This window comes from Rhinoderma darwinii, chromosome 10 (genome assembly GCF_050947455.1).
Source record: "Rhinoderma darwinii isolate aRhiDar2 chromosome 10, aRhiDar2.hap1, whole genome shotgun sequence".
NCBI lineage: Eukaryota > Metazoa > Chordata > Amphibia > Anura > Rhinodermatidae > Rhinoderma > Rhinoderma darwinii.
This window is the reverse complement of record NC_134696.1, coordinates 84261228-84285888: the sequence shown is the minus strand read 5'-3', so window position 1 is coordinate 84285888 and position 24661 is coordinate 84261228. Positions and strand designations below refer to the sequence as shown.

Below are 24661 nucleotides of genomic sequence, written 5' to 3'. Positions count from 1 at the left end.
CAGCAGCCACATGGACCATAGGAACCTGTGAACAGGAGGGGACCCATTGACTTCTGTGACCTGTGCAGAGGTCATTGGGCAGGGAGGGGAGCGGTGTCCATCATATATTGTCAATAGTGGACCCTGTTTTATCTATATATAGATTTGACCTGTTATTGTACTCCTGCCTGTGATAATAATGTGATGACTGCTGAGAAGTGATCTCTACAGAACAGGAAGGATCAGTCCATTATGAATGGTGGATCCTGTGTTATCTATATATAGGTGTTATCGGTAAGTGTAATCCTGCCTGTGACTATAATGAGATGATGCTGAGAAATAATATAGTCTATTGTGAGGCTCAGTGGCCAGAGTGAAAATTGCAAGATTTGAGGATATTTTTTTAAATATAGATAATGACAAAGAAAATTTAAAACAGAAAACACAAAATTCTTAAAATATATGTTGAAAACAAACATTTGATTTCAACAATAGGTCATTTTTTGATGACATTACCTGTAAGCAAAGATCAAGTTAAATTCTCTTTGCCAACTTACTACCTAGAAAGGTGCCATTTGATCTGCTAGGTATAACATTCAGCAGAGAAACACCTTTTTCTAGAAAAGTGGCATAACAGGATAACATTCCCCAGACATGTAGGTTGTCCTGATCTAGAGGAAGCAAGCAGAGAATCCTGGAGATCTCCACAAATGGAAACCGCAAGATTTCCAGGAATTAAAGATGGACTTTTTTTTCGTTTTTGCCTAGTGTAATACTTTATCTAAAATTCTGACTCCTATCAATATCAGGCACAAATACTAAAATCATATTTTTTTTAATTTACATTTAAAAAAATAAAAATAAAAAAACTTCAAGGGGTTTTCCCATCAGACACATTTATGACATATCCACAGGATATTTAATAAAAGTCAGCTAGATGCGGGTCCCACCTCTGGGACCTGCACCTATCTCTAGAACAGGGCCCCCTTAAACCCTGTTCCACTGCTCTGTGTTGTGGCAGAAGAGTGTGATTTCCAACCATGAATTATGGAAACAGCGTAGCTTGTTGTGCTAAGCTGTTTTTGGAACTTCCATATTAGTGAATGGCAGTTATGAAAGCAGAGTAACATGCAAGCTACGCGGTTTCTGTAATTACCATTCAGTTCTATGCGAGTTATGCGGTTTTCGTAATTCATGGTCGTAAATCACAAGATTCAGCCACAACACAGAGCGGCAGACGGAGTTTGGGGAGCCCCGTTCTAGAGATAGGTGCAGGTCCCAGAGGTGGGACCCGCATCTATCTGACCTATCCTGTGGATATGTCATAAATGTCCCAGATGAGAAAACCCCTTTAATACTATATACACGCACACCCTTATATTTCATCTCACAAAGAAAATACAGAATGTCCTTCCATATGAATTACTGATGGCAGTTTTGTACAACAAAACAAATAGCGAAATCCATGTAACAAAGATCAAATTGACTAAAAACAGTAAGATTGGTATAGCAGCCTCCACCTTTCTATAACGTAGAGCAGTATATTGCATCAGGTTAACCTGAATCAGAAGAAAGTTGGCAATAGAAAAGCTAATGAGAGTATAGTATGCATGTGTGGAATATATTCCTATACAGTCCTTGGTATATCTATACAAAAATATACAAAAGTATAAGCAATCGTGTAAAACGGACAGAAGTCATTTCTGCTGACGTGCGCCATTTTTTGGCAGAAAATATTGGCGTACTGGGGAAAATAAATGTGTCCAACGTGGCTAGTGAGCCAAACATTTTTTATAAAATTGGCAGAATTGTCACCAGCTTGTAAACTCATTCCACATACTATTAATACATTTCCCGCAATGTGAAGCACCGTCAGCACAAGCATATCCTCTGACTATTTAGGCCTCCTACATACTGACAATTTTTTAAATTTTCTGATGTACAGAACGCCGTGACTCAAATGTTTTTCATTGCAATTTTTACAATATTTTTTTTTCCGGTGTTCTTCAAATCCTACAAAAGGAGGCCTATGAGAAAAAAAAGTGTCAGGGAAAAAAAAAAAAAAAAAAGGCCTGGTCCATAGCAGGCAGCGTTTAAAAAAAAATGCAACTGACCCCAAAAATTTCACAAACTACAACGCTTTGTATGTAGTGTTTTCTATATTTGACTATAGATTTTAAAAAAACATCTGTCCGCAGCGTCTTTCACCTAAAAAAACAACAAACACAGTGAAAACGCTAACAAAAGCGCCACAAAAAAAAAAGGTTGAATGTGAATCCAGCCTTATAAAATGATCACTTATATACAAGCAACGTCTCGTTTTGGTAAACTACACAGACAGACTCATGCACACGACCGTAGAATTCATCCATTATTACGGACTCATTCACTTCTATTGCCCACAGACACCTTCCCTATTTTTTGCTTTCTACGGACCATGCTCCCATTTTTTATATGGGAGCACGGCCCGCAAATGCGGACTGCTGTCCACGGCCGGCTGTGCCCGCAATCACGGACTGTGGTTATTGGCACGGTCGTGTGCATGGGGCCTTACACAGCCATATATGTGGTCGGTGTTTTTGTCCAGATTTTTTGCCAAGAAGTGACTTCAGGGGAGAGAAGAAGGGAGTCCTTTGGGAAAGGTTTCCCTTCTTCCCTCACCAGGATGCCTTTGTTTTAGCAGAAGAGGACCACGGACCACAAATATGACCATGTAAATGGGCCCTGAGCTAACCATCTTGTATGATGCAAATAATGCAGTGGAACCACGAATACGGAGATCACATAAAATACGGAAGTACATTAGAAGGAGTTCTTAAACTGTAAAGACGTTGATTATCTGTCAGTCATGGGAGTTTCTTCAGATAATCAGTCTGGCTTCACAGAATTCATAGGCTGTATGGCAGGATTAAGAAAAGGCATCTCAATTCCTGAAATAACCTGCATAAGAAAGTAAGAGGAATAGTGAGATTAAAGAAAAACATTTGTAAAACTCGTTCTTATTTGGTTCCCAAGCTGAGATTTTAGGGATCTCTCTGGTTGGTGTTGTCGGCTTGTTAAAAGGCTTTTCTCATAATCATTATTTATCACCTATTCACATGATAGGTGATAAATATCTGATCGGTGGGGGTCCGACCACTTGGTCACCTACCAATCCAGAGAACGTACTTACCTTGCCGTTCCCGAGAGCCCCATAGGAATGGAGCGGTAGCGTGCATACTCATGCTCCGCTCCATTCATTTTTATGGGACTGACGAAGATTGCACTCCGCAGCCCCATACAAATTAATGGTGCGGTGGCTGAGCATGCGCACTACCTCTCCATTCATATGGGGCTCCCAGGAACTACAAAGTAAGCCCATTCTACTGATCGGTGAGGGTCCCAGCGATCAGACCCCCGCCGATCAGATATTTATCCCCTATCCTGTGGATTGGGGATAAATAGTGATTATAGGAAAACCCCTTTATGTCTCACACCGTGGTCAAGGCTCAGGACAAAAATTATTGTAAGCTACAGAACTCTCTATTTTGGAGTCCTACTGAACCATTGAGATACTACACACAGCAGCACATCTTCTGCTGATCGATTTCCAGGCCTGCATGTGTATTATTAAAAGTCTCCAGCTGCTCTTGAATGGTTATGAAATGCCAGCTACATACTTAAAAGGATCAGAAAAACATAGCTGCTTCCTTCCAAAAACAGCGCCACACCTATCCAAGGGTTGAGTCTGGTGTTGCACCTCAGCTCCATTGCAGGTGTGGTGCAGTTTTTGGATGAAAGCAGCCATGTTTTTCTAATCCTGGACAACTCCTTTAATATAAACTTTGCGCATATTCAGTAAGCCTGGTGTTCGCGGTTTGGTACTGCAAGCATAGGAATGAGGTGAACATGGTGCACAGAAGTTATGGTGGTGCAGTTACGGACTGTAAATTTGTCACAGGGCACCTGAAAAAGCGCCAAAAAGTAGTGCTGTAGGTTTATTTTACATTTGTTTGGGTTTTTGGTCAATATCTACTTTCAGAGGGTGTAATCTAATTATACTTATATGTGTTATTAGTTCTTTCTACGGCTTTACAGCCACTGACCTTATGGTTTGTTTCTCCTGGAGTCATGCATTTACATTCAGATCACGCGACTTGTCGTCATTTAACTTTTCTCTACTAAGAAGGAAAGTAAAATCGTATGTTAGAAACACTAACAATTCTCCCTGCATATTGATACATTGGTGGAGCATTGTATTTGAACTATTTCTCTTAATTGTTACACAATTGTTTCTTGCAATAAAAGGACCTTACCATATAGAATGAACCCTTCAGAACACAAATGTATTTGCTGAACTAAGTACGGATATGAAATGTTAGGCTAGTTTTAGATCAGCGCTTGGCTTTCCGTCAGAGAAGCAGAACATCGGAATTACCGGAATCGCCGATTCCGTTGTAAAAAGGACACCACCGGCTGCCGATAGATCTTTTTTACTTTAATGGGTTCCGTCAGCGTGTCCGTGTTTTAACCGGAAAAAATACCGCAGCATGCTGCGCTATTGTTTCGGGTATTTGCGGCCGGATCTGTAACGGAGGCCCCTAATGGAGCCTCCAACGCAGATGTGAACGAGGCCTTAGTTTGTCAAATGTACAACACTACATCTGTATGCAGTTGTGTTTCTTTTGACACACTATGCATTTAGTTAAAGAGGACCTGTCAGCTCTCCTGACATGTCCGTTTTAGTAAAAACTAGAATTCCCTATAATATAACAATTCCCGAGCACCATTTCTAAGGAAGTGTTCAGACTTGTGTCTGAATCTCCACCAGGAGCTCAGTCGAGGTTTTCACTTTTAACAAATTCAATGTCATAGTTGGTGTAATGGCTTCCATTTATAATGGGAGTACGTCAAATGTGAGCTGTGACCGACGGACCATCTTGACTTATAATGGGTTAGACCGTCACCACTCTGATCTGTCGTACTTCCATTATAAATGGAAGCCATGACATCAGTGTAAAACAAACCTTAGTACTCGGCTTTACTTATCCTTGGTTATTCCTCCGGGAAAATGGATGAATAAATTGACAACTGGGCGATACCATTCGCCTTGTCAATGCGGCGTTTACGTATACAGTCTGGCAGCGTCAATTAATGAATTAATACATTTCCAGGAGGAACAACAGATTACAAGAATAGCAGTAGTTTAGGGAATTACTCTTGTAGGTTTACCTACCCTTTAGCCATAGCTGTTCACTTACCATTCCATTACTGATACGGCAGTGCTGTGAGTCCTCTGCTTACGATAATAGCGACATAATACCACAGTTATTACTATTGGTATTATCACAACGCTGCCAACCCCAATAATCAGCACCAGCAACATGATCTCTGAGAACTTCACTGTGAACACATGGAGGGCAATGTCAGGTTACTGAGGGACTGAAACAAATGTGCAACAGTTCATAGAATGGCTGACACACAAAGCTGGCATTGTTAGACAGAGAAAGACATAGTCTGGCAGGAACTGATACTTCACTTTGGGAAAGCTAAACCTTCAATGGTCCAGGATCTCTGTATATTTAAAGAGGAACTGTAAGCTCTCCTGACTTTTTTTTTCCCCCAGTAAATAAGTATTTCCCATGAAATAAGAATTCTGGAACACCAATTCTTAAAACGCTGCTTTGTGTAATACCTCTGTTATTCCTCCTGGAAATGTATGCATAAATTGATACCAGTTCCCTTGTCACAGGGGTGTGTCCCCAGACATTCCATCGCGGTCTAAAAAGTGCTGCCTATGGCAGATTGTGTAGGCGCACACCCTTCTGACAAAGGAAATGGTCAGATATTCATACATTTGAAGGAAGAATTACAGAGGAACAATCCAATGCAGAGTTCTAGGAAAAGATGCTCCAGAATTATTTCATGGAGAATACAAGTTTTTAGGAGTTCTCTTAATGAGAACTTGCCACCTCCTTGTCAGGTTATACTTTATAAGTTTTTGATAGGGTATTATTACAGGACAAAAACGTATTATTGTCTACCTCCCAATGCCTGGAATGTTCTAAGCTGCCTCTATGTTAAGGTAATCTTACACGGCCCAATATGGGCCGTGAAAACGAGTACCGATCAATGAGGCAGCTCATTGATCGGCACTCGTTTGCTCCTTTCTAAAGGAGCAATGATCAGTAATGTATGGGGACACATAATGTATGTAGTATACAGTAATGTATACAGTAATGTATGTGGTTTTCACGCGCCACGCACAGACCAATACAAGTCTATGGGGCAGTACAGACAGTCCGTGCTTTTTGCGCAGCGTTTGTCAGCTGCGCAAAAAGCGCGACATGCTCAATATCTCCGCGTATTTCGCGCATCACGCACCCATTGAAGTCAATGGGTGCGTGAAAACCACGCAGGTCGCACGGAAGCACTTCCGTGCGAACCGACTGAAACAGCGCACCAGCTGTCAAAAGGATGAATGTAAACAGAAAAGCACAACGTGCTTTTCTGTTTCCAAACATCCAAATGGAGTGTCTTTGAGATGAGCGAACCCGGACAACCGAACCCGGCAAAAAATTTTCCGGTACGCGACGTCAGGAGATAGTCACTGTCCAGGGTGCTGAAAGAGTTAAACTGTTTCAGCACCATGGACAGTGACTTCCGATCCCAATATACATGAACCTGTAAAAAAAAAAAAAACAAAGTTCTGACTTACCGATAACTCCCGGCTTCTTCCTCCAGTCTGACCTCCCGGGATGACAATTCAGTCCAAGTGACAGCTCCAGCCAATCACAGGCCAAGCACAGGCTGCAGCGGTCACATGGACTGCCGCGTCATCCAGGGAGGTGGGGCCCGATGTCGAGAGGCGCGTCACCAAGGACGCGTCACCAAGGCAACGGCCGGGAGGGAAGTTCTCGGTAAGTACGAACTTTTTCTTTTTTTTTTTAACAGGTTTCTCGATATTGTGTTCGGCATTCACTGTCGAGGGTGCTGAAAGAGTTACTGCCGATCAGTTAGCTCTTACAGCACCTTGGACAGTGACGGGCGTCGACTAGCCTCATCTCTATGATGGCGGCTGCGCGAAAATCACGCAGCCGCGCATCATACACGGATGACACACGCAGCTGTCAAGTGTTTTTTGCGCGCGCAAAAACGCAACGTTCGTCTGAATCTGCCCTTAGACCGATTACAGGCCCATGTAAGAGGGCGCTTAGGTTCAGGATTTTATTTCTGCCGCAACAATGTCAAGTAAAGCTTCTTTAATGATAATTGAAGGTCATCAATGTCTTATTTGGACCCCTACAGTGAACAGGTAAAAGGTGAACAGGTAAAAGGTGAACAGGTAAAAGGTGAACAGGTAAAAGGTGAACAGGTAAAAGGTGAACAGGTAAAAGGTGAACAGGTAAAAGGTGAACAGGTAAATACACCTGAAATTCCGCCCCAATCAGAAAACATTAATTTAAAAACGAACATTGATGGAAAGGTTATTTGTAACGAAGATTGAAAGAATGTGTCTCTGCTTGTCCATAGGAATCAGATTGTCACTTGAAAAGCAAAGATTATTGCTAAAATTTACTCTGCATCCAAGGCCACCCTGATGTTGTACAAGATTAAAAAAAAAAAAAAAAAAAAGTCTGCTTTTCTTAAATAACGCCACTCTTTTCCACAGGCGGTGTCTGGAATTGATGCTTAACCGGATTCTATTGACAGGAATGGCACCGTTTCTGCTCTTTAATAATGAAGTCACATGTATATGTACTAATGATTACTTACCTTGGTCAACAACGCTCAACATAATCTCTCCCATTTCTCCATGAGAATCCGGTGGATTCTTAACTTGGCATAAGTAGGTTCCATTATCTGTTTGTTGAATGTTCCTGATAACTATAGACGCATCACTGCGTTTAGTGTTCCCATCCCAGACTGCACGATTTTGGAAACGACCATCAGTAGGAGGATAGGGCTCTCTATGAAAGTAAAACACCTAAAAGAGCAAAGAAATAAATTCAAAAGAGGATTTAAAAAAATAAAAAATTAATTGTGTAGTATTCTGTAGCTGCTACAGCATGATCTGCATGAGCTGCTTTAGTAACGGCAACACAAATAGGTCACACACAAATGTCCCCAACACGCAAAAGCTACACACACACACACACAGTGGATAAAACGTGGAGATGCTTTCCATCGTAAATAACCTTATCACTGGTTTTATAACCTGCTCTAGACAGCAGATTAAGGGCTCATTCACACAAGCGTGAGTCTCGTCCGTGTGCTGTGCGTTGACAACGCACAGCACACCGCCTCATTTCAATGGGTCTATTCACACATACGTGAGTTTTCATGCAGCGAGTGTCCGTTGTGTGAAACTCACTGCATGGCCTATATTGGTATGTTTTCACGCACTTCGCCACCCATTAAAGTAAATGGGTGCGTGAAAACCACGGACAGCACATCCATGTGCGGTCCGTATTTTACTCATCAATTATATTGAAAATAAATAAATAAATAAAATCATGTGTTTTTTGCGCACTCACATGCCGTACGCAAAGCACACTGACAGATTTTATGCGCGTAAATCAGTCAAGCTCGAGTGAATGTAGCCAAAATCTGAATTCTTTCTATGAGCAACACATCCATTGTTCGTTGTCGTAGTTTTCATACATGAGCCCAGAGATTTGACCGGTTCATACTGTACATTTTATTGCAAGACTATGGCAGCCATTCATTTCGTTTGCTTGTAAGGTAGGAGGTCTAGATGGCGTTCGGCCTTTCAGGCGTGTCGCAGCAAAGACGGTATGAAGTAGGCGGATAGTGGCAAAACTCAATTTTTATTCGACCAGTGCCAATGGTGCACACAGTCAAGCAAGTATTTACAGGAATTATCAATATGAGAGGCAATAGTCTTTGACCCCATGCACACGACCATAGATTTCATCCATAATTACGAACCGTAATTACAGACCCATTGATTTCTATGGCCAACGGACACCTGCTAATGAGCATAAGAGTCATATCTTCGTTCGAAAAGTGTCATATCTTTATTCCTCAAGCCTTTCAGACTTAACCCAGCCTCCTTACTTTTGATTGATAGCTCCTCGCCTTTCCCCAGCATACATGAAATCCCACACTTGTGCATCGATGTCCAGTTTGTTTTTTTTCTTCTTCCACATGGTGGAAAGCATTAAAAATTAAATAATAATTTGACATGTTTTCCTATGTTGGCCACCAGAGGGAGCACTTCCCAGAATTACAGCAAGGTGAATAAGGCAAAGCAACCTGACTCACCGCTGCCGTAAATCTGGGAGGGAATCTCACCCCCCCCCCCTCCTACAAGCCAGGAAAAGGTGTCTTCAAATTGCTAAGCAGTGTCCGGCTGCCATTTTGGGTGTGATTGTACAAATGGCAGCCGGCAGAAGCTATAGGACACAGCAAAAGGCTAAGGGTATGTTCATATGCTTACTAAACAAAGGGAAAACAGCTCCTGATTTTCAGTCATTTTTTAATCAAACTCGCGTTTTTGGCAGCGTTTTTTACGGCCATTTTTGGAGCTGTGTTTCTATAGAGTCAATGAAAACTCCAAAAACGTCCCAAGAATGGGTATGCACTTCTTTTTGGCGGGCGTCTTTTTACGTGCCATTTTTGGAAAACGGCCGCGTAAAGAACGCCCCGTCGGAACAGAACGCCGTATTTCCCATTGAAAGCAAAGGGCAGATGTTTGTAGGCGCTCTGCTTCCGATTTTTCTGCGTGTGAACACACCCTTAGATTCATGAAAGTGAAGTGAATGACTTTTTAGTTGATAGGTTCACACGGCGTGTATCTGACACGTTTTTTTTGTGCATTTTACGTGCCAAAAACCGCATTAAAAAAAAATACTTGATTACGCTTGATTTTGCATGTTTGGGGGGGGGGGGATGTGTGTGTGCGTGCGTGTGCATGTGTGCCTGGGGGGGGGCTCGCCGCTGATTCTTCAAGACAATTGATAAGCGGTTATGAAGGATCAGCGGCGCCCGTGCATACTCTGCTGCACAAAAATAGGACACAGCTCTGCTGCGCACACCACACACACACAGACACTCAGCACTGCTACACACACTCAGCAGTTGTTAAGAGACACATACACAGATGAAATAAAACATGACAGCCCCCAGTAAAGTAAGAATGTGTTAATAAAAACCTTGTGTAAAAAATTTAATAAAGTCAATATAATATTTTATTAAACAAAAACACAAATGAATAAAAAAAAATCATGACACTGTCCCTTTAAGAAAGCAGGTGGCCATAAAACTAAGTCCCCCCCCCCCCCCCCCCTCCCAAGAAAAACTTTTCCCCTTGGGGCTCATGAGTCTTTAGCTACGCCTCTGGCTTGTAGATTGCAATTTTCTATGAGCAGAGAGCCGCTAAGGCAGAATTGAGCCATTCATGTATTACATGGATGGTCATTCATCTGAGAATGCAGAGCATTTTACTGTAGACAAATCGCAATACCGTTATAATAAATAATGTAGAAACAAAAATGATAATTAATATGGATAAAAAGTGAAATGTAAAAATTGCAGCTCAGGGTCAATGATCTTTGAAGGAGTGGAGGGAGGAGGATGTTTGCCGTACACTGAGCACAGGGTGTTCCACTGATAAGTGAATTCAAGACATACAATTATAGAGGAGATGGCGCAGTCCGAATATGAATTTACTTTCATACAAAAAGTTCATAGCGACATATGGGGAACCATCTATTAAAACGTTCACAGAGCTTTTCGGACTTAAAAAATGCACCTCAAGAGCAATCTTGAAACTGATCCAGCGACGGGCCTCAGTAACTATTGTACCATGTAACCAACAGTATGGAACTGATCGGAGAAAGCATTATACACCTGGATCTTCTCTTATTTTCTAGTAATTACTTTCACATTTTTAATATAGTGTAAGATGGTTTATTTTAAAAACTGCCTTGGGTCTTCGTACACGGCCCGACGTGGGCAGTGTAAAGGAGCGCCGATTAACCAGACAGCTTGTTGATCAGCACTCGTTTGCTCCATTCTCAAGGAACCATACATTTCTATCTTGTCAGGAGCGCGTCTCTCTGTTCATACAGGAAGATGAGCTGCGGACAATATTTTCGGCTGCATAAATTATACAATCAGCTGATGAACCAGCGTTTGCTCGCTCATCGGCTGATCGTTGGCCTGTTTACACAGGGCAATGATCGAGAACTAGCGCTCTGTGAAGGCTCGTTTGCCCGATAATTAGCACGTGTAAAAGGGACTTTACAGTATGCTGGAGTTCTTGGATTTGATAAAGTTTCCATGTGCAGATACATTTATTTCTGAACAGACAATAAGTCTCCTTTGCCACACTGTTCTCATTGTTGTCTATCTCTGAGCCGTGCAATGCTAGATGCTAACACAGAATAATCGTATTATTTGAAATTGAATTGATTCGCAAATCGTGCATCCGTGTGCTGTCCGTGGTTTTCACGCACCCATTGACTTCATTGGGCGCGTAGGTGCGTGAAAACGCAACCAATATAGGCCATGCAGTGAGTTTCATACAGCGGACTCTGGCTGCATGAAAACTCACGCATGTGTGAACGGCCCCATTGAAATCAATGGGTCCGTGTGCTGCGCGTGATTTCCATGCGCATTACACGGACATTATTCGTGTGAATGGACCCTTAGTGTTCATAATGTATGCTTTGAGAGGTAAAATAAACACAAAATAATAAAAGCGACTCTCCATGTTCACCCTTAGACTATGTCCACATCTGCGCCAGGTTTTCTGTTATTCTGTTCCATCATAAGAACAAAAGAACGATTAAACCGAAAGCACCAGATCCATCAAATGACCGAAACCAACTGCACCTCATGGAGCTCGTTGACTTTAATGGGTTCTGTCGGGTCTCCGTCATGGCTTTTGTCATGGTTTCCTGAACAAAATAGCACTGCATGCTGTGCTATTTTGTCCAGCGAAAATGACGGAACCTGCAACGGAGACAGATGTGAACAGTGCCTTAATAAACCTCATTCCCCTCAGTATACGTTTGGCATTTACCTTATAAATCATTTTTTTTTTCCACCGGTGGTTTAGTCCGCTGTACTTTATAATCATTCTGCCCTTGCTGTAATAGAAAATCGGACCTCTATGTGCTGACTTCAAGGTGATCATGTTCTAGACTTGCATTTATACACAGCAGCCAATCTGAGGAGGAAGAGCAACTGCCTGAACCAATGATGACAGGAGGTGTGTCTCAGACTACCTCAAGCTTCGTATAAGCAATGTAGCTATATTGTAGTCACAGATCACAGCTCTGCCCTAATAAAGCAGAGCTAAAAAGCAGCAAGATCGGAGGAAAATAGATATCAGGTAAGCATCCCCTGTAGGTACTGACAAATATACCCTGAATGGACAGTCACCTTAAAGAGGCTCTGTCACCAGATTTTGCAACCCCTATCTGCTATTGCATGTGATCGGCGCTGCAATGTAGATTACAGTAACGTTTTTATTTTTAAAAAACGAGCATTTTTGGCCAAGTTATGACCATTTTTGTATTTATGCAAATGAGGCTTGCTAAAGTCCAACTGGGCGTGTTTACAGTAAAAGTACAACTGGGCGTGTATTATGTGCGTACATCGGGGCGTTTTTACTACTTTTACTAGCTGGGCGTTCTGAGAATCAGCATCATCCACTTCTGTTCGTTAACACCCAGCTTCTGGCAGTGCACAGACACACAGCGTGTTCTCGAGAGATCACGCTGTGACGTCACTCACTTCCTGTCCCAGGTCCTGCATCGTGTCGGACGAGCGAGGACACATCGGCACCAGAGGCTACAGTTGATTCTGCAGCAGCATCAGCGTTTGCAGGTAAGTAGCTACATCGACTTACCTGCAAACGCCGATGCTGCTGCAGAATCAACTGTAGCCTCTGGTGCCGATGTGGCCGACACGATGCAGGACCTGGGGCAGGAAGTGAGTGACGTCACAGCGTGATCTCTGGAGAACACGCTGTGTGTCTGCACTGCCAGAAGCTGGGCGTTGTGAAGAGAAGTGGATGATACTTCTCGTCAGAACGCCCAGCTAGTAAAAGTAGTAAACACGCCCCGATGTACGCACATAATACACGCCCAGTTGTACTTTTGCAAGCCTCATTTGCATAAATACAAAAATGGTCATAACTTGGCCAAAAATGCTCGTTTTTTAAAAATAAAAACGTTACTCTTATCTACATTGCAGCGCCGATCTGCTGCAATAGCAGATAGGGGTTGCAAAATCTGGTGACAGAACCTCTTTAAGATTGCAAACAATCTAACGTCTGTGGTATTGTCAAAAGCGACTTTACACACATTAATCAGTGATAATGACATTTTTGACCAGGTTAGATAAATGTTCTGCAGATAAAACAGATCAACTGATCATTAGGTTAAGGACACACACAGACTTTTGTAGACTGACAGCTTAAATTTTAGTTTCTGCGCAGCTTGTATCTTATGTAAATTGCACGTATATGAACTCAATGTATGTCTACGGACTTTAACTGTCCCATGACTATTGTCGTGCCACAAAAACGTGTATAGCTCCAGCCATACACCCCAATTTTGGCTGATATTTATATTTTTTGGTAAGGAAAAAAATGTGTGTAAAGGCCCATTTACATGGGGCAATAATTGGCCGAACAAACGTTCTTACGAATGCTCATTCCTGATTATTGTCCCTTGTAAGCAGGGCAGCGATCAGCTGACAAATTAGCAAACGCTCGTTCATCGACTGATTGTATCGCTTTAAGTGTCAAATATTATCGTAGTCGGCAACACATCTCTCTGTGTAAACAGGCAGACGTGCTGCCAACATGATAGAAATGTATGGGGACAAGCGATCGTAGTAACAAGAACTCGTCACCATACTAGCAAACGAACGCCGATCACCAAGATGTCTCATTGATCGGCGCTCATATACACGGCCCAGGTCGGGCCATGTAAGACCACCCTTATTTAAAGAGGCTCTGTCACCACATTATAAGTGGCCTATATTGTACATGATGTGACACTTCTCAGAGTTTTCTAGGTGTGCTCTGTGACCTGTGCAGGGAGGGGGAGGAGGGGAGCTGCGCACATCACCTATTGTCAATGTTGGATTCTGTGTTATCTATAAAGAGGTGTTGCCTTTCATTGTATTCCTGTCTGTGGTGATAATGTGATGACTGCTGAGAAGTGATCTCTATAGAACAGGAAGGGTCAGTCTATTACGAATAGTGGATCCTGTATTATCTATATATAGGTGTTACTTATCATTGACACGATGCAGGACCTGTGAGTGACGTCACAGCGTGATCTGGCAGACGCTGGGCGTTCTGAAGAGAAGTGGATGATACTTCTCGTCAGAGCGCCCAGCTAGTAAAAGTATTAAAAACGCCCCGATGTACGCACATAATACACGCCCACTTGGACTTTTAAACACGCCCACTTGGACTTTTGCAAGCCTCATTTGCATAACTACAAAAATGGTCATAACTTGGCCAAAAATGCTCGTTTTTAAAAAATAAAAACGTTACTGTAATCTACATTGCAGCGCCGATCTGCTGCAATAGCAGATAGGGGCTGCAAAATCTGGTGACAGAGCCTCTTTAAGTCAGATAATGTTTGTTTCAGATGCATCCGATTATTTTGACCACTTACACATAGTGACGTGTACTCAACTTTTGCAATATGATAGAATCCTTTGTTTGAGGTGAACAAACAAAAGTTTGAGTTTGATGCCCCTTTAAATAATGCAGAAGATAAGATAACATAGAAACAAGAGTCCTATCGAATGCAACTTTAGCTTTTAAAGTGTAGATTCTGCATGTCTAGAAACCTCACAAGTTTCATCAAATTTATGTTATGTTTATATTAAGTTTATGGATAGAAACAAAAAACATGGATCAGACAGGTTTGATTACAATGATAAGTAACACCTATATATAGATAATACAGGATCCACTATTCGTAATAGACTGACCCTTCCTGTTCTATAGAGATCACTTCTCAGCAGTCATCACATTATCACCACAGACAGGAATACAATGAAAGGCAACACCTCTTTATAGATAACACAGAATCCAACATTGACAATAGGTGATGTACGCAGCTCCCCTCCTCCCCCTCCCTGCACAGGTCACAGAGCACGCCTAGAAAACTCTGAGAAGTCAATGGGTCCCCTCCTGTACACAGGTTCCTATGGCCCATGTGGCTGCTGTAAAGCACATCTCTAAATGTTGTTAGCAGCTCAGGCAAGATGGCTGCCCCTATAATTATGTACAGAAAAAATAAACTAGAAAATCTACAATCAAAAAATAAAAACATCAGAAATAAAGATTGTTTCACAATCTGGTTTTAGTTAGGAAACAAATATATAGGTGATACATTCCCTTTAAGATGGTTCAGACCGACGTATTTCTCACAGCAATCCCATAAATACGCACACTTGGCTTGGCCGAGCATGCATGTTTATTTTAGTAGGGAGAGGGGAATAAGCTGCAGAGTTTTTGTTTTGTGTATGGGCACCTTTTAACCCCTTTAGGACACAGCCTGTTTTGGCCTTGTGGACACAGCCTATTTTTTCAAATCTGACATGTGTCACTTTATGTGGTAATAACTCCGGAATGCTTTTACCTATCCAAGCGATTCTGAGACTGTTTTCTCGTGACATGTTGTATTTTATGTTAGTGCAAAAATTTAGTCGATAAATTCAATATTTATTTGTGAAAAACGTCAAATTTTAGCAAAAATTTGCATTTTTCTAAATTTAAATGTATTTGCTTGTAAAACAGATAGTAATACCACACAAAATAGTTACTAGTTAACATCCCCCATTTGTCTACTTTATGTGGGCATCATTTTTTTTCACGTACTTTTATTTTTATAGGACGTTACGAGGCTTAGAACTTTAGGAGCAATTTCTCATATTTTCAATAAAATTTCAAAAGGCCATTTTTTCACGGTCCAGTTCAGTTCTGAAGTGGCTTTGAGGGCCTTATATATTAGAATGTCCCCATAAATCACCCCATTTTGAAAACGGCACCCCTCAAGGTATTCAAAACCACATTCAGAAAGTATTTTAACCCTTTAGGCGTTTCACAGGAATTAAGGCAAAGTAGAGGTGAAATTTACAAATTTCATTTTTTTTGCCGAAATTCATTTGTAATAAAAAAAAAAAAATCTGTAACACAGAAGGTTTTACCCGAGAAACGCAACTCCATATTTATTGCCCACATTCTGCAGATTTTAGAAATATCCAACATGTGGCCCTAGTGTCCTAATGGACTGAAACACAGGCCGCAGAAGCAAAGGAGAACCTAGTGGATTTTGGGGCCTCCTTTTTTTAGGAATATATTTTAGGCACCATGTCAGGTTTGAGGAGGTCTTGTCGTACCTAAACAGTCGAAACCCCCAAAAAGTGACCCCATTTTGGAAACTACACCCCTCAAGGCATTTTTCTAGGGGTATAGTTAGCATTTTGACCCCACTGTTTTTTTGCAGAATTTAGTGGAATTAGTCTGTGAAGATGAAAATCACCTATTTTTCTGTGGAAACATAGAATTTTCTCATTTTTACAAGGAATAAAAGGAGAAAAAGCCACCCAACATTTGTAAAGCAATTTCTCCCGATTACGGCAATACCCCATATGTGGTCGTAAACTGATGTTTGGACCCACAGCAGGGCTCAGGAGGCAAGGAGCGCCTTTTGGATTTTGGAGCGCAGATCTTGCTGGATTGGTTTTCAGTGCCATGTCGGGTTTGCAACGCCCCGGCGGGACCAAAACAGTGGAAACCCCCTAAAGGTGACCCTATTTTGGAATCTACACCCCTCAAGGAATTTTTCTAGGGGTATAGTGAGCATTTTGGTCCCTCAGGATCTTTTTTAGAGCTAATGTGACCAAAAAACAGCGATTTTGGCGCTTTAAATTCTTTATTTATTACAGCGTTCACCGTGTGCAATAAATTACGTTTTAATTTATTCTGCCGGTTGGTACGATTACGCCGATACCATATGTGTATAGTTTTTTTTAAGTTTTGCAGCGTTTGCACAATAAAATTAAGTTTCTATAAAATAATTTATTTTCTGAGACGCTATTCTGAGCCGTAACTTTTTTATTTTTTCGTCAAAAAAGCTGTGGGAGGTCTTGTCTTTTTGCGGGACGGGTTGTAGTTTTTATTGGTACCATTTTGGGGTAAATGCGACTTTTTGATCACTTTTTATTCTATATCTTGGGAGGGGTGGTGACCAAAAAATAGCGATGCTGACAGTTTTCCGTTTATTTTGTTTGCGGCGTTCACCGTGCGGAAAAATGAACATTATAGTTTCATAGTTTGGGTCGTTACAAACACGGTGATACCAAATATGTGTACTTTTTTTTTTTTTAACGGTTTCATTTTTTCCCTATAATAAATGACTTATTATAAGAAAACAAAACCTTTTATTTTTACACTTTTATAAAACATTTTTATTAACTTTTTTACTTTTTTACACTTTATATTTTTGTTTATTAACTTTTTTTTTACTTTTTACGCTTTGTTTTTTTGACCTGCAGCTCTGATCGGTGCTAGAATACATTACACTACCTTGGTAGTGCAATGTATTCCAACTGTCAGTGTGACGTCACAGTCACTCTGACAGTTGGTCTACGAGGATCAGCAGAGGCTGATCCTCATAGGCTAACATACATGGCAGACTTGGGGGCCATTGTCTGGCCCCCGGGTGACATCACAAGCATCAGAAGCCCCCACGATTGCATGGGGGCTACTGATATGCTATAAACCCGCTACATGCGGAGATTGCAATCGATCCCCGCATGTAACGGGTTAATTGCCTAAATCAGCGGCGATGAGCCGCTGATCGGCAACACTGGAGTGTCAGCTGTCGGGGACAGCTGATCTCCAAGTTCCCGATGCACACTGTCGCCGACAGTGTGCCATCGGGAACGACACAGTGACTTCCTGTCACTCTGACAGGAAGCCTATCAGGACCAGCCGAAGGTTGGTCCTGATGGTCTTCCGTCCATGGCAGACCCGGAAGCCATTGTTTGGCTTCCGTTTGCCATAGTAACTGACGATATGTTAGAAACCCCCAAAATTCGTCAATTGCAGCTGATCGCCGAATTTAAGGGGTTAATTCGCCGAAACCAGCGGCAAAGGACCGCTGGTCGGCAAGAGTGGAGTGTCAGCTGTCGGCGACAGCTGACCTCCCATTTCCCGGTGCACACTGTCGCCGACAGTGTGCACCGGGAAAAACTCAGTAACTGTACGTCCTCGTGCGGGAAGTAACCTCCCGCGACGACGGACAGTTACGTCCTGGTGCGGGTAGGGGTTAAGGAGATGTAATGTTATGCTGCAAAGACCCTGAATGTATCCAACTGCAAGAAAATATTGCCTATTCACACGACAGGGATTCCCGGCCGTGGGACGGCCGTTCTCCGCTCCAGGAGAAGTCCCTGACTTCACTCTCCATATATGGACATTGAAGTCAGGGACTTCTCCTGGGACGTTCCCCTACAGTGGTGCTATCTACAGAACGGTTGGGGGTGCCATGTAAAAGTGTGCTGTGTGGCACTACCTACAGGGGGCTGTGGCAGTATCTACAGAGAGCAGCATGTGGCATTATCTACAGAGGGAAGTGTGTGGGCAAAAAATTTCCAAGTGAAATTCATCCGTTTTTAAAATGGGCAGGAAAGAAAAACGGGTCAAAATCGCCCGTTAAACGGAAACACGGCCCAGAACGGAAACGATGCAAAACATCCTAGAAGAACAGACCAAAATCGGCCGACACTAGGACTCTGTCGTGTGAATAGAGCCTAACAGACTAGCCTTAGACTATATAGATAATATTTTACCTAAAAATTTTTATGAGCAAGGGAATCTTATTATGTTGGAGAAAAGAAATGAAACCTTTTGCAAGGGAAAAAGGTCTATGGTGGGATTTGATCCCTTTTTTTCTATATAAAATTTAAACCATTCATGCAAATATGAGAATAAGGTGACAACCAATTTGTGTAAAAAACCTCTTCGGAACGAAATGCCGTTTTTCCCATTGAAATCAATGGGCAGATGTTTGGAGGCATTCAGCTTCCGTTTTTTCAGCCGTTTTTCAGGGCGTTTACAGCCCGAAAAACGGCTGAAAATAAGTTGTGTGAACATTCCCTAAAAGGGCATTTTCATTGGCATTTAACGGAATGGTCTTACCCCCTGAGACATATACGGTCATTGTTGTCTCTACTAGATTGTAATCAACACCTCCATTTCCCATGAAACTGATTCACATACTTTTTTTCAACGAGGTATTATATTTCAGTGTGCGTTCATCAACCCTACACAAATATTTTAAGCAATTTCATAAATGGCAATTCCCTACTATGTTCTTGTTACATAAATTTCGGATATTTCCTTTAGCAGTAGGAGCATTTGAATAATACAACAGGGCAGCCGGAGAGGCATCAGATATCCTGCTCCTTCTCGCAGCCCAATAACAGACAAAAGCTCATTTGTTATATGATTTTAATACCCAATTTCAAGAAGATCCGGGCGTATTGTATTATATTGTATTGTTTTATACTGTATTAAAACGGCAACTCTTCTTTACCCCCCCCCCTCTTTTTTTTGTAGCCCGGTTGGCTATAATGGATTAAATTTTTATTATACTGTGCGAAAATCTTAATACAAATTGAAATGTAAAAAAAAATTACAAAAAAAGTTTTTGGAGTTTGCATCCTACTCCCCATCTGAAAGTATTTGTTAGAGGCAACGTGCAATCTGCTGAAACATTGCAATGCTACTACAGGAAATGTAAAATTCTCTATATGGTCCTAAAAGGTCATATAATCAGTGGTTGACCTGAGTGTGCAACCTCTTTAAATGTCCCCATATGCACCACACTATTCAGTGACTTTTGATATATCAGATATAAGGGTGTACAGAGGCAGTTCTTGATGTTTTGGAGCCTATGGCATGGGGTTACCCTGCTCTGAATAATTCTATCTTTTTCCCCTTGTGCAGAGTAAACCTTTGCAAGTGTAAGTTGATGATCACATCATTTTTATTTGCCTCAAGGGAAGGAAGGGATTTCTATATCTTTCACAGTTAGAGGGATATTCACATCCTAAACATTTATGGCATATCCACAGCTCTGCTACCCGCACCTATATCAAGAACGAGGGTCACACGACCCCCCATTTCGCATGGTGCTGCTCCCGTTTGCCACAGATTCCAGGCAGAGACAAGTGGACTGTACGCAGCTCTCTCCATTCTGTTCAACGTGAGTTACAGAAAGTGTGGTTTCCATAACTCCAATACAACAAAATGAAGAGAGCTGCGTGCATGAGCGGCCCTCTCTCCACTTGTCCCCGTCTGGAATCTGCGGCAGCAGCGACCACCACATCAGGTGACATGGGGGACAGGTGACCCATGTTCTTGATATAGGTGCGGCTCCCAGAGCTGGGATCCACATTTATCAGACATTTATGGCATATCCTGTGGATATCCCATAAACGTCTAGGAAGGGAATGCAAGTTTTTGAAAACCAAAAGCTACAGTTTCTTTTGCATCTGTATACTGGTATGGAGGAAAGTATACATTTTTGTTTGGAATTTCATATACATTTCTGCATGATTCTTGCCTGCGTATTCGGCAGTCCGGGGGTTGTGGTGTCTCCTTTTGCAGAGTGAGTAAGTGTGTATCGCAGCAGAGCTCTGTGACATGTGCTCACACGCAGGGGAAGGAAAAAGTCTAACCCTTGAATTACTTCACAAGTTTGTCTGGTTTACTTCCAAACTTCCACAATTAATGGGATCAAATTAAGTGAAAGACTAAATGAATTAACAAGTGTATGTCCCAAAAACGATAGGTTACCATGCGAGGCCTAACTTGTAGGTCCCGATGCAAAATCTATAAGCGGGCCCCCCAACTATTCTGGTATCAAATAAGCCAAGTAGCAGCACTCAATGTCAAGCAGCAGCTGCAAAAGCAAACAGAATTTTAGGGTGTATAAAAAAATAAAAAATAAAAATGTAATTCAAATGTAATATTACCCCTCTATAAATTCCTAGTAAGGCCGCATCTTCAATATGGAATTCAGTTTTGGGCTCCACATTGTAAAAATGATATAGGAGAACTGGAGCGGTTTCAAAGGCGGGCAACTAGATTATTAAATGCGACGGGAGGTGTCGCTTACAATGAAAGGCTAGAAAAATTTTACTTGTTCAGCTTGCGAAAAAAAACCATCTTAGAGGTGATCTTATATGTGTAGTCAATGCAGAGAACCAGCACATAATTTGTTCTTTCCAAGGACTTTACAAAGGATTCAATATAGGAAAGGGCACTTTACAGTTAGAGTGGTCAAGCTATGGAATACCCTACCCCAAGAGGTAGCGATGGCAAATACTACGTCAGCATTTATAAAAAGGCTAGATGATTATTTACTGACAAATGGCATTGAGGGTTACAACTAATAAAGCAATGAATGATGGGTAATTTATTGAGAAGGTTGAACTTGATGGATCTGTGTCTTTTTTCCACCTATGTAACTAAAATGTGCCTTTTATAATACGGAAGCACCAGGGTCCGGATGAGACGGCTATTTCTGCGACACCTATAGCTATGCCCTTGGTCTCCATCTTTACCACTATTCAGCTTAAATGCTTGTGTACTTACAGACTCACTTTTGCCCCCTGAAAGAGGGCGAAATGTCCAGGACACAGTTACTTCATCGCCCAGTTGTTCAGTAGAGCTGAATGTACACTTCAGCCGGGTATCCGTTCCATTCTTGGCCTGGAGCTCCTTTGAAGTAAATACTTCCATTGTTGATACTGAAGGGAAAAGGGAAATAATGCATTTGAATTACAATAGAAACTCAAGCCCAGATCTCCTTCATTTTGTGTCTCCTGCCTTGCCCTACATTAGGCACAGGGGTCCATAAAAAAAACAAAAACACAAGGACCATGCCAAGACACCAATATACATAACCGTGACAGTTATCTGTCCCAAGGCCTTGTAAAGAGGCTCTGTCACCACATTATAAGTGGCCTATATTGTACATGATGTGATCGGTGCTGTAATGTAGATAACAACATTGTTTTTTATTTAGAAAAATGATCATTTTTGACGTAGTTATGACCTATATTAGCTTTATGCTAATGAGTTTCTCAATGGACAACTGGGTGTGTTTTACTATATGGCCAAGTGGGCGTTGTGGAGAGAAGTGTATGACGCTGACCAATCAGTGACCAATCAGCGTCATACACTTCTCTCCATTCATTTATACAGCACATAGCTATATCGCTATGTGCAGCCACATAAACACACTATAACGTTACTGCAGTGTCCTGATAATGAATATACATGACCTCCAGCCAGGACGTGATGTGTATTCAGAATCCTGACACTTCTCCGTGATTTACAGCATAGCAGGCGTAGTCTCGCGAGATTACGCTGTAAACTGCCATTTACAGCGAGATCTCGCTGTGCTGTAGTCTCACACAGACGCTACAGAAGTGGTCAGGATTCTGAATACACATCACGTCCTGACTGGAGGTAATGTATATTCACTGTCATGACACTGCAGTAACGTTATAGTGTGTTTATGTGGCTGCACATAGCGATATAGCTATATCGCTGTGTAAATGAATGGAGAGAAGTGTATGACGCTAATTGGTCACTGATTGGTCAGCGTCATAACACCGTCAAAAATGATCGTTTTTCTAAATAAAAAAACACTGCTGTAATCTACATTACAGCTCCGAGCACATTATGTACAAGATAGGCCACTTTTAAAGAGGCTCTCTCACCACATTATCACAAGAGGAACTGCACCAAAGTTTGGTAGAATACGGCTCCTAAGAAAATAAAACTGCACCATGCAGTGGCACTCCACGTGTCGCTGTACAGGACCTATTCTTTAATGCCATGTGCATGAGTCTTAAAGGGGTTGTCCAGGATTAGAAAACCATGTCCGATTTCTTCCACAAATAGCACTAAACCTATCAATGGGTTGTTGCAGCTCTGATCTATTGATGTTAATGGGGCTGAGCTGCAATACCATACACAACCTGTAGACAGATGTGGTGCTATATTTGAAAGAAAGCAGCCATGTTTTTCTAATTCTTGAAAAGCCCTTTAACACTAACATTTGGAATATTGAATAAAACGTATTTGAACCTATCTCGTGGTTTTAACCAGCCGCGACTTCTTTAGTTACAAACTTTAGGAACTCTTCACAATTTGTATGCAGCACGGTGGAGAAACCAGATGTAGAGTGATACAAATACACAGCTAGATAATAAGTGACGAGTCATAGCGTTAGATCTACAATATCTTATTAACAGCTCAACTGACTTGAGTCACAAATTAATCACTGCCCAACCCTCCCCCCCCCCCCCTCTATGCTGACCCATCGCCCTATGCAATAGTTCAACAGGTCAGGATCCCCGGTTTTCTCACGGTCCGTTAAAAAAAATAAAGAAAATACTATCGTGTGTTCACATTGAGCTCCAGTTTTTAGCCACTTTACATATTATATTAGAGAATTGTATTATAAGAAAATTAATAATAGTTGTTATTCTCTAATTACCTTTTTTACTAGTGTGAACAATTGACATAAAGCATCAAATTCCGCAGAATACAGTTACGGTTTACTGCAGCCTATAGTTTGTGAATAGTGAGCTGACGGTCTGCGGTGATGTACTGACAGATCAGCCTTGTAAATAGTATGAGCCTTGCAATGTTATTGCCCATAGGGTAACCCCCGAGAATTCAGATTTCGCCACCGTCTTGCTTCTCTATTGGAATTACTTTACTGATTGTAAAGGGAAAGTTTCTGATAATGAACCTGTATTAGGAAATCGCTATTCATGCAATTCCCTAACATAAAGTACAAATTGGAGCGACACTATAAAGCCGCAGCGTTGTGTAACCGGATTACTTCATAGCAGCTGTTAGGCATGTATGTGCGGAGGACAAGACGAGACATATCAGCAGAGAGACTTCAGAAAGTATAAACATTAGAAGAGCAATGCTCTGCTTCGACTGACTGGCCTGGGCTTCTGACCACAGCTTCAGTCTGATCTATACACCCAGTGGTCAGAGCTTAACCCCTCCCTACATGAGTCACAGTGTGGAGGGATATGCTCCATGATAATGATAGAAACCACAAATCAATTATTTAGGCTAGAGTCCAGACTAGTATATTCTCAGCTCATTTCTTTCCATGATCACAGCTTGCAGGACAGGACTTACCTGCAGCAATCAGGGCTACCTGGACGGCTAAACCCAGGGAGTTGCGAGCAGTCATGATCCTTGCTGTGAGTTTGGAAGCCTGTCCCTCCGGAGGAATGTCTCTACAGGTTTAGGGGAGTGGTGATCCCACCTGTATTGCAAGCTCCATTTACATTGGGAGGAGTTAGTATTTACATGGAATCTGTCACAGACAAATGCAGGTGTGACGGTCACATTCAGGACTGAATACAATGTGGGAAATAGTTTGTCGTGTTCCAGACGTCAGAGACGTAATAATCCGCACTATGTATTTGTCTGCTCTGTCACGTAGCACTTATAGGCACGTGTATAAAAAGAGTTTTCTAGCCGTAAGTTTTTTATTTGCCAATCGAGCTTATTTCGGTGGATGTAAAATAGGTACAAGGACTATATCTTGGTGTATACCCGGCGAAGGACATTCATCGGAGGTAT

General features: G+C 41.8%; 1 protein-coding gene across 1 annotated transcript; it reads right to left on the bottom strand.

Moving 5' to 3' along the window:
* Positions 1-999: 999 nt before the first annotated feature.
* On the bottom strand, positions 1000-24293 carry MPZL2 (myelin protein zero like 2). Its single transcript, XM_075838932.1, has 6 exons — positions 24212-24293; positions 21632-21786; positions 7735-7945; positions 5220-5361; positions 4065-4139; positions 1000-2919 (listed from the first exon to the last, which is right to left on the bottom strand). Exons 1-5 carry the CDS (start codon positions 24264-24266, stop codon positions 4088-4090), a joined length of 615 nt encoding a protein of 204 aa, XP_075695047.1. The 5' UTR covers positions 24267-24293; the 3' UTR covers positions 1000-2919; positions 4065-4087.
* Between the last annotated feature and the right edge of the window lie 368 nt (positions 24294-24661).